The sequence below is a fragment of the Sarcophilus harrisii genome, chromosome 2, assembly GCF_902635505.1.
Source record: "Sarcophilus harrisii chromosome 2, mSarHar1.11, whole genome shotgun sequence".
NCBI lineage: Eukaryota > Metazoa > Chordata > Mammalia > Dasyuromorphia > Dasyuridae > Sarcophilus > Sarcophilus harrisii.
This window is the reverse complement of record NC_045427.1, coordinates 382,406,626-382,421,785: the sequence shown is the minus strand read 5'-3', so window position 1 is coordinate 382,421,785 and position 15,160 is coordinate 382,406,626. Positions and strand designations below refer to the sequence as shown.

The window sequence follows — 15,160 nt, the reverse complement described above, 5'->3', positions numbered from 1 at the left end:
CTGAAGGACGTGGCTCTCTTCAACAATGAAATGAACCAAATCAGCTCCAATAGAGCAGTAATGATCTGAACCAGCTACACCCAGTGAAAGAACTCTGGGAGATGACTACGAATCACTACATAGAATTCCCAATCCCTCTATTTTTGCCTGCCTGCATTTTTTGATTTCCTTCACAGGCTAATTGTAAACTATTTCAAAGTCTGATTCTTTTTGTACAGCAAAATAACTTTTTTTTTTTATTTAATAGCCTTTTATTTACAGGATATATACATGGGTAACTTTACAGCATTAACAATTGCCAAACCTCTTGTTCCAATTTTTCACCTCTAACCCCCCCCATCCCCTCCCCTAGATGGCAGGATGACCAGTAGATGTTAAATATATTAAAATATAAATTAGATACACAATAAGTATACCTGACCAAAACGTTATACAGCAAAATAACTTTATGGACATGTATACATATATTGCATTTAATTTATACTTTAACATATTTAACATGTATTGGTCAACCTGCCATCTGGGCGGGGGGGGAAGAGAGGAAGGAGGGGAAAAGTTGGAACAAAAGGTTTTGCAATTGTCAATGCTGAAAAATTACCCCTGCATATATCTTGTAAATATATATATATATATATACATATATATATATATATATAATCAAGTTTAGCTTTTTCTTTGGGTTTAGTTCCAACTTCTTTTGTAGTGGTTGTTATATACATTTACACTATTGTCGTCAGCTTCCTTCTGTACTCATTCATGTCTTTCTATGATTTTCTGCATTCATCATGTTCATTGTTTTTAATAGTGTAGTCATGTTTCATTTCATGAGTGTACCACAGATTCACAGATTGTTTAGTCATTCCCTAATCATTACACACCTACTTTATTTCTATTTCCTGGCTATAATTTCTGTCTTTCACCTCTGTGGGGTATATGTTTAATAGTGGGATTGCTGGGTCAAAAAATTTACTCTTTTTTTTTTTTTAAGTATAATTACAAATTGTTTTGTAGAATGACTAAACCAATTCATAGCTTCACCAACAGTGTATTATTATGCTTTCCTTTCAGGAATCCCTCAATACCACGGCTATCTATTATCATCTTTGCTTTTTTGTTGGGTATGAGGTGAAGACTCAGAATAGTTTCGTTGTGTAGTTCTCATTTGATTAGTGAGTTGGAGCAGCCGTTAATATGCAGATTTTCGTTCCAAACCTGTCATTCATATCCTTTGCTTAGTTATTGCTTTACTTTGGCTTTTAGTCTTGACCCTTGTCAGAGATATTTGATTCAAAGATTTTTCTCCCCAATAGACATTTTGATTTTATTCATTAAAAAGCTTTTCAGTTGTACTATTGAAGTGATCCATCTTATCTTTTGTGATCTCCATTGTAACTTATTTGGTTGAGAATTCTTGCCCTAACTACAGGTGAGAGTACTTGATTAAAGAACTTTCCCTTTTATTTAAAAAAAAAAAATGAATATCAGACTAGGAATCAGGCCTGGACATTCTTGCTCCGCTATGAACTAGCATTTTTAGGATGCATTTCCTAAAATGAGTCATTTAACCTGGGGTCCTCAGTTTCCCTTCCCGTACATTGAAAGATTTGGACCAGCTAGTCCAACAACCGATGCCCATTCTCCAAAGTTTCTGCCAGTTCTGACATTCTATGTTCTGAGATCCTTTCCAGCTCTGACGTCCTATCTTCTGCTAAGGTTCTTTTCTGTTCTGGAGTTCTGCGTTCCAGATGGTCTAGGAGCGCTCAGGATATCCCTGAGCTCCAGAGTTTCTTGTTCCAAAGCTCCGAGTGTGAGCACGGTTCCCCCATCTCATGACCGGGGCTGGCACGACCCAGCTCAGGCGGCTAGTTTCCCGCGAGGCATCGGAGGAAGAGGCACAGCTGTGTGAGCTTCCCCTCCACCTGGGAGCCCCCGCTCAAGTCAAAACTTTGCGATTTCCCTCGCTCTCTCCCGCGGGGTGCCCCCAGCTCCGCCCCGCTGTCCCGCCCCGCCCCGTCCCATTCAGCCTTCCTCTTCTCTCGCTGGGGTCCCAGCCCACTTCGCTCGGGGGCTTGCAGAGAACCGGACTTGGCAGCGACCAAGATCTCGAAGAAAGACTGACTGAACCCAGACTGAAGTTGAAGCTTCCGAGAGGCGTGCCAGGGCTGGACGGGGAAGCTAAGACTAGAGAAAAGGATACGGAGAGAGAGAGAAAGGAGGGGGATTGGGAAGAAGGGCGGGCACCAGAGAATGAGAAAGAGATCTTTGGGGAAGCAGCGAAGGCGGGTCCGGGGCTCTCCAGGTTGAGAAAGAGGGAGAAAAGGAAGGAGGGAAGGGAAGAGAGAAGGAGGGAAGAAAGACAGCGGGACCCCTAGCCAGCATTCAAACTCCGAAAAAGTTGTTCAGTGCTTCCCAACAGTCCCGGGTAGCCTCCAGTTTCACATCTAGACTTAGACCCAAGTCTTTAAGGGGGAGGGGCCTACATCTATTCTCTCCCGCTCGGGTCTCAGCTATCTCAGCCCCCTGCGGACACAGATCTTCTTTAGTTTCTCCCCTTGAGGACTTAACCTTGTGGATAAAAAGGCAAAGCAAGTAATTTGGGAGTCACTCTCCCTTCCCCTAAGAGGCAAGTGAGCGCCTGGAGGGCGCAGTGGTCCTGCAGACTTAAGTTCCGGAGGCCGTGACCTTGGCCCTGTTTCAGAAGTTAAGCCGCCGCTGGGCGGGGGGCAGCATGGCGGTGTCAGCGATCACCGGCTTCTCGCTGGTCAGCCTCCTCAGCTTCGGCTACCTCTCGTGGGACTGGGTCAAGCCGGGCCACCAAGCTGATGGGCCTCGGGCCTCTGCCGACAAGCCTCCTCCTTCGCCCTCGCAGTCTGCGTCCCCACCTCAGCCCCACATCATCTTCATTCTCACTGATGACCAAGGCTACCACGATGTGGGCTACCATGGCTCAGACATCCAGACCCCCACCCTGGACCGACTGGCCGCTGAGGGCGTAAAACTGGAGAACTATTACATCCAGCCCATCTGTACCCCTTCTCGAAGTCAGCTCCTCACGGGCAGGTAAGTAGCATTTCTGCACTGCTCATCACGGGCCTAGGGAGCCAATGGCCTCGGGGAAGACCCTGCTTACCGAGTACTTACTTTTCCAGGACTAGCCTTTCTATATTTAGTGGAGCATTCCCTATTCACCTCCGGGCTCTTCTTTTAAAGTGCAAATATCTCTCGGAGGAGGCATATATTAATTCGCCTACATTTCAGTGTGAATGAATGTAGAATTATATAGATTAAAGTTTGCAAAGCGTTTTATGGCGTTATTTCATCTAAGTCTCACAACAACCAGGTAAGTTCTATAAGTCTCCAACACTTTACAGAAGTGAGAGAGCCTCAGAGATGTTAAGTGGCTTGCTGCCGGTCACAGAGCTAGTAAGTAGCAGAAGTAGTGAGGTCTTCCTAATTCCATTTCTGTCCTTTTCTCTAAACCAATAAATTTGTTTCTCCATCAATCCACATTCTCTAGGTGCAAGTCTACCTCCAGGCACTCTATTTCACTCATTTACACCATAACTAACATTTGCCTTTTCTTAATCTTTGGATTTGTATGGAGTTTTGACTTTGCATTTATTTCTCTGCTGATGTCATATCATATAATTGCTTAGATTCTGGAAGGGAAAGTGAGGCAGGTGACCTTGCCCAGCCCTTCCTCATTTAAATCCAATTCACTTGCATGTCATGGTCCTCTTCCAGAATGAAGGGCAAACAACAACTGCTGAATGGCAGAGTTGAGAGGGCCCTTACAATGATGAACTTTCAGAGTGGGAAAGGATCTTGGAACAGAGACTATTAGAACTGGAAAGCACCTCTAGGTCAGTCAACTCCCCTCAACTGAGAAACTTAATCAAGTTCACACTGCTACTTAGTTGCAGGATCAGAAAGATGAAATTAAGTCACAAAATCTCAGAGTTGGAGAAGATCTTGAAAATCATTTAAGACCTTCAAACACCTAGTACAGTATAAGAATACTGTCCACAGCATTGCTGACATATGGTCATCAAAGCTTCTGCTAGAACCCTTCCAGAAGCTGGGAACACAGTGCTTCAAAAAGCTTCCTAGTCTATTCCCCCATAGCTCTAATTATTAGACTCTTGCTTGCTTGTTTGATTGATTGATTATGGGAAGCAGAAATCCTCTTGTCTGTCACTTCCACCCACTGGCCTTAGTTTTGTTTTCTGGAGTTAGAACAAAGTTAATCCTTCATTCATATAAAAATATTTGAAAAAGGCCCTCAAAGTCTTCTCCTCTCTAGACTAAAAAACCCCCAACTGAATTTCTTCATCCATTGCTCATAAATGGCATGGATTCCAATTGCCTCATCATCTTGGTTATCCTCCTCTGAACTTGTTCCACTTTGTCAACATTCTTCCTAAAATGTGGCAACAAGAACCAAACAAAATTCTTCAGATGGAGTCTGGCTAAGTCAAAAGAGAGTAGGACTATCTCTTCCTTTGATCTTGACACTGTGCTTCCATTCATGCTGTCTATGATGACATTAGATTTTTTTGGCAATCCTGTTATGCTGTTGACACATACTGAACTTGTGGTCAACCAATATCCCAAGTCTTTCTTCTATGAGTGGCTCTTTAGTTAGGACTAGTCCATCTAGAACCTGTGCAGTTGAATTTTTAAACCTAAGTGTAGGACTTTACATTTATTCAATTAGATTAAACTCAGCAAACACATATTAAGAGCCTATTATCTACAAAGTGCTGGGTTAGTCACTGCATGTTTAAAGACAAAATGAAACTATCAGTTGTCCTCAAGGAGTCTCCATTTCACTTCAATATGTTTATTCCATTGTTTTAGTGTGACTAGTCTTTTGGATCTTGGATTTTCTCTCCACTATATTAACCATATTCTATTATTAATACAACTGCAGATTTGATAAGCAAGTCATTTCTGTTTAAGTTATTGATTAAAAACAAATCCTATAGCTGCCTATTTCTTCTAGAATAACACAGAAATTCCTTATCCTGGCATTTAGAGCCCTTCACAGTCTGACTTTAGTCTACATTTTCAAATTTATTTCAAATAACTTTCCTTCACATATATTGTGTTCCAGTTAAACTGACCTCCTTGCCATTTCTTGCACCCAAAATATCATCTCTCATCTCCAGACCTTTGCACAAGTCTGGAATACATGTTTTCCTCACTTCTACTTCTTAAAATTTCTTCTTTCATGTTTCATTTAGCTCATGTCATCATCTTCTCAATTAGGCCTTCTCTGACATTTTGGTGAATTTGCTGGACATGTTTTGTGTTTACTTGCTTGTGTTCATGCCATTTCTCGGCCCTCCTCCCACTTCCCAACAGAACATTAGATCCTTGAGGGCAGGGACTGTTTTTTTCTCCAGTATCTAGCACAGCACTCGACATATACTAGATTCTAAAGAAATAGTTGTTGAATGAATGAAGGATGGAGGAATAATGTTGACTAGGACAAGATTAAATAAAGAGTCCTGGGATTACCACCAAGGCTACATCCATGTGAAATAAACAGATGAACACTCTTTAGTTTTGGTCCTCTAGTCAACTATTTTTGGACACAATTTAAGAACTGATAAGTTCTTAAGAGAAAAGAACAATTTTTTGGGTGTGTGTGTGATTAAAAGTCAGTGTAAATCTTTTTGAAAAGCTCCATTATATTCCTCCTAATATTCATTTGTCTCTTTCTTTCTTCCTTTTTTATTTCCCTTTCTTCCTTTGCCCCATTCATCCCACTCTTCTTCCCTCCCTTCCTCTTCTCCCTCCCACCTTCCCTCCTTCCCATCCTTCCTCTCTCCCTCCCTTCTTTCTTCCCTCCTTCCTTCTTTCCCTCCCTCCCTTCTTCCTTCTCTTCCTCCCTCCCTTCTTCCCTTCTTCCTTCTCTCCCTCCCTCCTTCCCTTCTTCCTTCTCTCCCTTCCTCCCTCCCTTCTTTCTCTCCCTCCCTCCTTCCCTTCTTCCTTCTCTCCCTCCCTCCCTTCTTCCTTTTCTCCCTTCCTTCTTTCCTTCCTTCCCTCCTTCCTTCTCCCTCCTTCCCTCTCTTCTTCCTCCCTTCCTCCTCCTTTTCCTTCTTCTCTTCCTCCTCCCTCTCTTTCTCCTCTTCCTTTTCCTATCTCTCCCTCCCTTCCTCCTTCCTTCCTTCCTTCTTCCTTCCTTCCTTCCTTCCTTCCTTCCTTCCTTCCTTTTCTTCCTTCCTTCTTTCCTCCTCCCTTCTTTCTTTCCTTCCTTCCTTTCCTCTTCCTTCCTTCCTTCTTTCCTCCCTTCCCTCCTTCTTTCCTTCCTTCCTCCCTCTTTCCCTTCCTCCCTTTTCCCCTCTCTCCCTTCCTCCCTCCTTCCCTTCCTCCCTTCCTTCCTTCTTCCCTTCCTCCATTCCTCTCTCCTGTTATCCCCCTCTCCCTTCCACCTCCTTCCTTCTTCCCTCCCTTCCTCCCTTCTTTTTAAAAGTGGTATATTTTCTCTATTAAATTCTATAAAAACAATGGAGGGGGGGGGAGGGCTAACCAAAAGGATTGAACCCTTTCAGTTCAACACTGTCAGGAGATGAAGTGGAAGAAGATCTAATGTTCAAGAAATCAGTCAGTTGACAAGTGCTTATTAAGTAACCTCTTTGTGCCAGACACTGTGCTAAATGCTGATGATGCAAAGAAAATCAAGAACATAAGGCAAAAGGGAATCTGAAGGTGAGATGAAAAAATTCTGAGAAATAAGTAGATCTAGAGTTATGGTATCAATTGGGAGGGAAGGAAAACTATTTGAGGATTGGGGAGAGGATCTACTGGGGTTTCAGGGACAGGATGGATGGCTAAGGATTGTAGTGTTTGGAGAGGGGTGCTGAGGAGAGCAGAAGGGAAGGGGTGGGTGAGGGTGAACAGCTTAAAGGAGGAAATGAAATCAGGGAAGTTGATGAAGGGTGCTTTCATTTATTCCTCTCCAATCCCACCTCCAGACCCCACAGAGGCTTCCTCAGCTTAAATACAAATCAAATCAACCTCTGTTTTCTATTCTCTGCCTCTTGGGAACTTCTTCATCTTACCCCCAGCTGCTCTGGTTCCCTTTGTTATAGTTCTCCTAGCTCTCAGGATCCTCTTCAGTGTCCTCTTTGTCATCCTCTTCTTCCTCCTCTTCCTTTACCACCTCCTCCTCTACCACTTCTTTGTTTCTTGTCTTCCCCCTCATTTTATTTCTTCTCTTTCAGACCCCTGAGGCTAAACTTGACTGCATTCCCCACACAGACAGTGGATTTAAATGAGGGAAGGCTCATAAGTGCAAAGAATGTAATGATCCTTGCTCAAAATAAGTTTACATTTTAATGGAGAAGACAAGTACTTATATAAATAAAGCACAGATATAAAATAAGTTATGCAAATATATACAAAATAGTTAAGTATATGATAGTTATGTTCTGTTTTGTTAGGTTATGTTGCATGTACCTCATTCACTAAAGTTCTATTCTGATACTTTCTCATGACATAGAAGTGAGCAGGGGTTATCAAAGGCTAAATCAGCAGAACACAGATTTGTCCAGGTCTTTACTGGGAAGGTTACACATGCATGGCTGGTGATAGACCACTGCTGGGCGTGCCTGTCCTGGCACCAGTCTAGATAAGAATGGAGACTCTTATCACCAGAGAATCAGGAATTGTTTAGTTATAGCAGATCTCCTAAAGCACAGCAGGAGAGGAAGGGGGAGGGAGCTAATCTGTGGCAGAGGAAGGACTCCCACAGATGGAATCCTGTTTCTTTCAAAGCCTTGGGTGTGCCTGGTCTGTGTGTTTGTGTTGTTGTTTTCTTGTTTGTCCTTTATTCTACAAGAGGACCATGACATCAGGTAGGGGATGCCATGACCTGCAAATTAATTGGATTGAAGTGAGGGAAGCTGTGCAAAGTCATCAGCTTTACTTTCTCCTTCAGAGCCATCTGTGTCCAGTGGTAAACTCTCATTAATTGACCAATAATAGGTTCCAGGCCAAACCCAGTTGGTCGTTGTTTTGGGCCCTGATTGACTGAAAGTGAATGTAAATAGCAACTGTTTCTATTTTGGACAGAAATCCCAAGGGTCTTTCCCTTCCAGAAACATATACACATATTTACTTTAAAAAAAAAAAAAAAAAAAAACCGAGATAAAAGAGGCCATTCTCCGCCTCATTTCTTACCTAGCCTTAATTACTGACTGGATATTGCCTCAGACACAGACTCAGGCAACCCAAGGCTTTGAAAGAGACAGAATTCCATCTGTGGGAGTCCTTCCTCTGCCACAGATTAGCCCCCTCCTCCTCCTTCTCCTGCTGTGCTTTAGGAGATCTGCTATAGCTAAACAATTCCTGATTCTTTGGTGATAAGAGTCTCCATTCTTATCTAAACTGGTGCCGGGAGAGGCACGCCCAGCAGTGATCTATCACCAGCCACACATGTGTAACCTTCCCAGTAAGACCTGGACAAATCTGTGTTCTGCTGATGTAGGGGCTTTGATAGCTCCTGCTCACTTCTATGTCATGAGAAAGCATCAGAATAGAACTTTAGTGAATGAGGTACATGCAACATAACCTAACAAAACAGAACATAACTATCACATAAGTAGTTATTTTGTATATATTTGCATGATTTACTTTATATTTGTACTTTATTTATAAAAGTACTTGTCTTCTCCATTAAAAGGTAAACTTATTTTGAATAAGGGTTATTACATTCTTTGCATTTGTACTTCCAGAGTTTAACACAATACCTGGCATCTAGTAAGCATTTAATAGATACTTGTTGGTTGACATAACACAACACAACATGATAACATGATACAATATAACACAATATAATATGATACAACATAACATAACATGATACAATATAACACAATATAACACGATACAACATAACATAACATTATTACAATGCATAGTCAATAGGAGGCCGACTTTGTAGTGAGGAAGAACTGGCTTCAAATCCCTATATATATTGCCTATGTGACCATTTATTCTCTTAGTGTCTCAGACAACCCAATAAGACTAAATTATAGGTGAACTGCCAATCTGTAGCAGTTGAGGGCATTTCTACAGTGGGAGTTCCCCAAATGACTGAAATAAGGAAAGTCTTGACCAAAAAAAATTCTAAAACAAAGCTATACTATAATAGAGGCAGTGTGGTATAGGATAGAGGACTGGGAGTGATTTTGCAAGATACTAGTTCCAAGGCTGATTCTGGTACTTTCTGAGTGTGTGGGCAAGTCTTGTAAGCTTGATGAACTTTAGGCAACTTATTTACTAAATCATAAAGATAATAGTTTTAGAGCTGAAAGGGACATGGGATGTGTTATTTAATCCAATCTCCTAATTTTGCGCTATATGGAGGGCACTCTACAAATAAAGAGTTCCCTGCACTCACAAAATTACAGCTCTTTTATGGTGTGTAATACTGGAGAGGAAGTTGGCCACCAGGACCTGAGTATTTTTGGCCAGAGTTCTCTCATAGCACAGTTTTGATCATCGAATCATCTCCTTGCTGAGATAATTATCCTCAGAGCATCCTGCTGCCACCAGGATAAAGCCCAAATTCCTTTCCTTCGCTGTAAGAAGTCTACATGTCCAGCTCTGTATACTCTCAAACTCAGTGCCCTAGACAAACTAGGTTACTTTCCCTCTTCACACATGGAACTCTTCTCTGACTCTTAAGTCTTTACTATGATACTACTCACACTTGTGTGTTTCTCCTTCTCCCTATGTCTACCTGTCATAATCCTACCTTTCTTTTTTTTAAACCTTAAAATATGTAAATTTATTTGAACAATCTGGAAGGAGATATATGTATTTTTAAAAATTATTTTTAATTTATGGAACAAAACAAGCATTTTCAAAGCAGTAAAGTAAAAAAAAAATATTGCACATGAAACCACAGATCTGCTATGTACAACTTATTATTCCTTTCAAATAGACAACAAAATTATCATGTAAATTTATTTTTTTCCCTTTTCCCTCTACCTCTTGTTAAAGAGATGTCTACCATTAGACACAAATAGTTATATATATGTAAAACTATTCTATACATATTTCTATTTATCTATTTTCTTTATCTGGATGCAGATGGTGTCTTTATATGTCCTTTATAGTAAATTTGGGTATTTATAATAATCAAAATAACTTATTCTCTCAAAAATGTTCTTAAAACAATATTGCTATTCCTGTATACAATGTTCTCTTGGTTTTGCTCATTTCATTTTTTATTTTTTCATGCAAGTCTTTTCTACAATCATTAAGTTAATCATTTCTTATTTCTACCTGACTTCCTTTTGGTTCTCTCCTTCCTTACTCCCCCACTCTTCCTTTCTTTCTCAGCAATATTTTATTTTTCCAAATACATGTAAAAATAGTTTTCAACATTCATTTTTGTAAGACTTTGTATTTCAAATTTTTCTCTCTCCCTCCTTTACCTCCTTCTCCCCAAGATAGTGAGCAATCTGATATAGGTAAAACATTCTACTTGACTTTTAATGTTCAATTGATATATCACATCTGCTACGAAGCCTTCCCTTATCCTTTCTTCACTTTCCCACTCCTCTGCCTTTCAAGCCAATAGTGATTTCCCCTTCCTGGAATCTTATATCATATTTTGTTTCAGTATTTCATGCATTCTTATTCTATCTTGTATCAGAATCACATTCTTCTTCAAAGCCTCATTGTAATATATGGTGATTCTGGGTTTTCTAAGACTACTCTACTGGGTGGTAAGTTATGGCAGGTCTTACTGTGCTGGAAAGTCTTTCAGTATGGGCTTGGTAACAGATGCTATATCTATTCTCTGAGACCCAATTGGCCAAACTGAGAGAGACTCATTACCAAGTTGGCTCTAGGTGATCAATCCCCACTGATAGAATTGTGTATAATTGATGTATAAGTATTATAGTTATTACATCTTATCTTTTCTACTTGACTCCAGAGGATAGAAGGGACACTGACTAATTATCTTTGTATTTATCATAGCAGTTAACACAAGGCCTTGCATATTGATATCTGTTTTTTAATATCACCATTTCCAAATTTTCTTCACCCTTGCCCTTTGCAATAAGTCATTCTTTTATAACAAAGAAGAAAAAAATAAGAAAAAAGAAGCAATCCAGAAAAATCTATCCCCTTATAACTATGTTTAATAATATATGCAATGTTCTACCCCCATAATCTACCATCTTTGCAAAGAAGGAAAGAGGTGAGATAGTAGCTACTTAATAGATGTTTATTGAATGCATATAAGGATTTAGCCTAAATTGAACTCACTAGGATGGGTAACATCTCCACAGTTTGCCAAAGCATATCTTCAGGTGATGAGGCTCCTGGGTAGAAAGGGTCTAAGCATGCTCTTTCCCATACAACAAAGGGCCAAAAGAACAATCCTCCCTCCTCCATCTCATTCTTCTAACTTTCAGATTTGGAAAGTGTTTAGAATAGACAATGCAAAGATGAAAGAGACCTTATGACAATATTAAAATTGGAAAGGACTTTAGAATATAAAAAGTCAGAGCCAGAATGGGCCTTAAAAAATACAATTTAGAATATTGGAATTAGAAGGAACCTTCACAATATGAAAAATCAGAGCTTGAGAGGACCGTAAAAAATGAAATGTCAGAGCTGAAAAGATCTTTAGACTATAGAATGTCAGAGCTGGAAGGGAATTTAGTCATTCCCTGCTCTCCCTGAGTTTGTTAATGGGAAATTTGTCTAGTCAAATCTTTTGTTGTTCAGTCATTTTTATTTGTGTTGAACTCTTTGTGACCCACCTACCCCCACTTTGGGGTTTTCTTAGCAAAGGTACTGTAGTGATTTGCCATTTCCTTCTCTAGCTCATTTTACAGATGAAGAAACTGAGGCAAACAGGGTCATTCAGATAGGAAGTGCCTGAAGGTGGATTTGAAATCCAGGTCCTCCTGACTCAAGACCTGACCCTCTATTCACTGTGCTACCTAGCTCTTTGTCCCCGCCACTTAATTTACTAATAGGGAATTTATCTAGTTAAACCCTCTCATTTTACAGATGGGGAAACTCAGGACATAAATGAGGAAAGGGCTCATAGTTAGTGTTATAGCTAGGATTAGAGAATAGCCTTCCTGACTTCTAGTTTAGGGGTCTTTTCACTTGCCAGGCTTTCCTTTTTTATTTAGGGAGGGACGCTTTTGGAATGTAAGCTTCTTGAAAACAGATTATCTTGCTTTTCCATTTGTGTTCTCAGCTAAATTAAGCACATAGTGAATGCTTGATGATAATGATTGCTAAGATTTGTATAACATTTTAAAGTTTGCAAAGTGCTTTACAAAAATTAACTCATTTTATCCTCACAACTCTTGGAAGTAGGAGTTTTCATTAACCTGATTTTACAGATGAGGAGACTGAAGTAAATAGAGGTTAAGGACGCAGCCAGGGTGACACAGGTAGAACGTTTGCAAATTTGAACCCAGGATACTAGGTCTGGCCCTCTATTGGCTACACATTTGTTGTTCAGTCATTTCAGGCTTGTCTGACCCTTTGTGACCCTATTTGGGGTCTTCTCAGCAAAGATACTGCTATGGTTTGCCCCTTCCTTCTCCAGTGGATCCTTTTGTCAGAGGCTAAATGACTGCAGGGTCACAAGGTGAGGCTGAGGCTGCATTTGAATTCCTGTTCCTGCCTCTAGGCCCATGGCTCTATACATTGAGCCACTAGATGCCTTGTAAGTGTGCATTGAGCCTTAATAAATGCTTATTCATTCATGTATTCATTCATTCCATCTTCAGATCTGAGGTGAGCAAAAGAGAAGTCAGAGCCATGCTAATGTATTCGTGTTCTGCTTTTCTCCTCTCTTTTGCTGTGTTTTGCCAACCAGGTACCAAATCCACACAGGACTCCAGCACTCAATCATCCGTCCTCGGCAGCCCAGCTGCCTGCCCCTCGACCAGGTGACGCTGCCGCAGAAGCTGCAGGAAGTGGGTTACTCCACTCACATGGTGGGCAAATGGCATTTAGGCTTCTATAAGAAGGCTTGTCTGCCCACGCGACGGGGCTTCGACACCTTCCTGGGCTCCCTGACTGGCAACGTGGACTACTACACCTACGACAATTGTGACGGGCCCGGGGTGTGCGGCTATGACCTTCACGAGGGGGAGAGCGTCGCCTGGGAGCAGAGTGGCCAGTACTCCACGCTGTTGTACGCCCAGCGGGCCAGCCAGATCCTAGCCAGTCACAACCCCCGCCAGCCCCTTTTCCTCTACGTCGCCTTCCAGGCTGTGCACACCCCGCTGCAGTCTCCCCGCGAGTACTTGTACCGCTACCGCTCCATGGGCAACGTGGCTCGGCGCAAATACGCGGCCATGGTGACCTGCATGGATGAGGCTGTGCGCAACATCACATGGGCTCTGAAGCGTTACGGTTACTACGACAATAGCGTCATTATCTTCTCCACGGACAATGGCGGCCAGACCTTCTCGGGCGGTAGCAACTGGCCTCTGAGGGGCCGCAAGGGCACTTATTGGGAGGGTGGGGTGCGGGGCATCGGCTTTGTCCACAGTCCGCTGCTCAAGAGGAAGAGGAGAACGAGCCGGGCGCTGGTCCACATCACAGACTGGTACCCCACGCTGGTGACGCTGGCCGGGGGCAGCGTGTCTGAGGCCGACGGGCTGGACGGCTACGATGTGTGGCCAGCCATCAGCGAGGGGCAGGCTTCTCCCCGCATGGAGATCCTGCACAACATTGACCCTCTCTACAACCACGCCAAGCACGGCTCCCTCGAGGGTGGCTTTGGCATTTGGAATACGGCAGTGCAGGCTTCTATTCGAGTTGGTGAATGGAAGCTGCTGACCGGGGACCCTGGCTACAGTGACTGGATCCCCCCACAGACTCTGGCCAACTTCCCCGGCAGCTGGTGGAACCTGGAGCGGTTGGCAGATGGCACCCGCCAGTCCGTGTGGCTTTTTAACATCAGTGCTGATCCCTATGAACGCGAGGACCTAGCGGCCCAAAGGCCCGATATAGTCCGTTCCTTGTTGGCTCGGCTGGCATATTACAATCGGACAGCCATCCCGGTGCGCTACCCCGCTGAGAATCCTCGAGCCCACCCTGACTTCAATGGGGGTGCCTGGGGTCCGTGGGTTAGTGAGGAGGAAGAGGAAGAGGAAGAGGAAGAGACTGGGGAAGGGAGGGGCCGGGCTTCTCATCGGGGCAGAAAAAAGTGCAAAATTTGTAAACTTCGCTCCTTCTTTCGCAAGCTCAACACCAGGCTGATGTCCAATCGCATCTGACAGGGGGTAGATTGGGGGTGGGGGTCTGCAATTTCAGGTCTTCCACCAGGGCTCCTATTCATGACTGGGAAACCCTTAAAGAGACTACTGGTATCTAAGCAAAAGAAAAATGGGGGCTAGCTCAGCTGGCTGGGGTAAGGGAGTGCCTTGGGCATAGTCTATGAAATGGGAATATCCCTCAGGGCTGGGATGTCAGACACAACCTGACTGGTGGTGATACTTGCTGATTTGTTCAGTTCCATAGTTGCCATGCTCCTGGAACTTAGCAGAGATGAAGGGATAGGAATGTGGGTTCAGGACCTGACCTTAGAACTATTTCTATCCCTGAACCATCTGAGGCTACACTTGGAGGGAAGAATGGAGTTTCTCTTCCAGGATCATCTTGTCTTCACCCAAATAAAGGTTTTTCCCCCAGCTTTAGCCGATGAGAGCAAGGTTGGGGCCAAGAGAGGGTGTGAAGGGCTAAAGTATAGGCAAAGTAGTCATGAGAGGGTGGGTGAGCACCCCTTGGGCCTGCTACTGAAGGTGGTCTATATGAGAAGGGAAGGTGGATTCGGTAGCCTGGGATGTCCCTTTCATCTCTCTGAATCTGATTCTAAGATCTGAGAGCTTCCTCCATCTAACTAGCGTCTGACAAATGGGGTGCTGCTGTTGGCAAAGGAAATGATTATCAGTGACTCTTTGGCATGTGCAAGCACGCAAGACAATAAGCGTTAAGTATCTACTGCGTACCAGGCTAAGCAAATGATCCTGAGCACACGCAAACATGTATAGAGGTGAGGTCATTGTACAAACGGGTGTAAATATGGGTGGCGTCAATGATACACACCTACATGTAGTCTGTCCTGTGTGTGCCCTGGGGTTGCGTGGGGGAA

The 15,160-nt window shown here is 42.8% G+C and overlaps 1 protein-coding gene across 1 annotated transcript; it reads left to right on the top strand.

The window, feature by feature from the left end:
• Nucleotides 1-1,751: 1,751 nt before the first annotated feature.
• Nucleotides 1,752-15,160, top strand: ARSI (arylsulfatase family member I). The gene is made up of 2 exons (XM_031953515.1): nucleotides 1,752-3,060; nucleotides 12,875-15,160. The coding sequence occupies exons 1-2, from the start codon at nucleotides 2,729-2,731 to the stop codon at nucleotides 14,283-14,285; spliced, it is 1,743 nt and encodes a 580-aa protein (XP_031809375.1). The 5' UTR covers nucleotides 1,752-2,728; the 3' UTR covers nucleotides 14,286-15,160.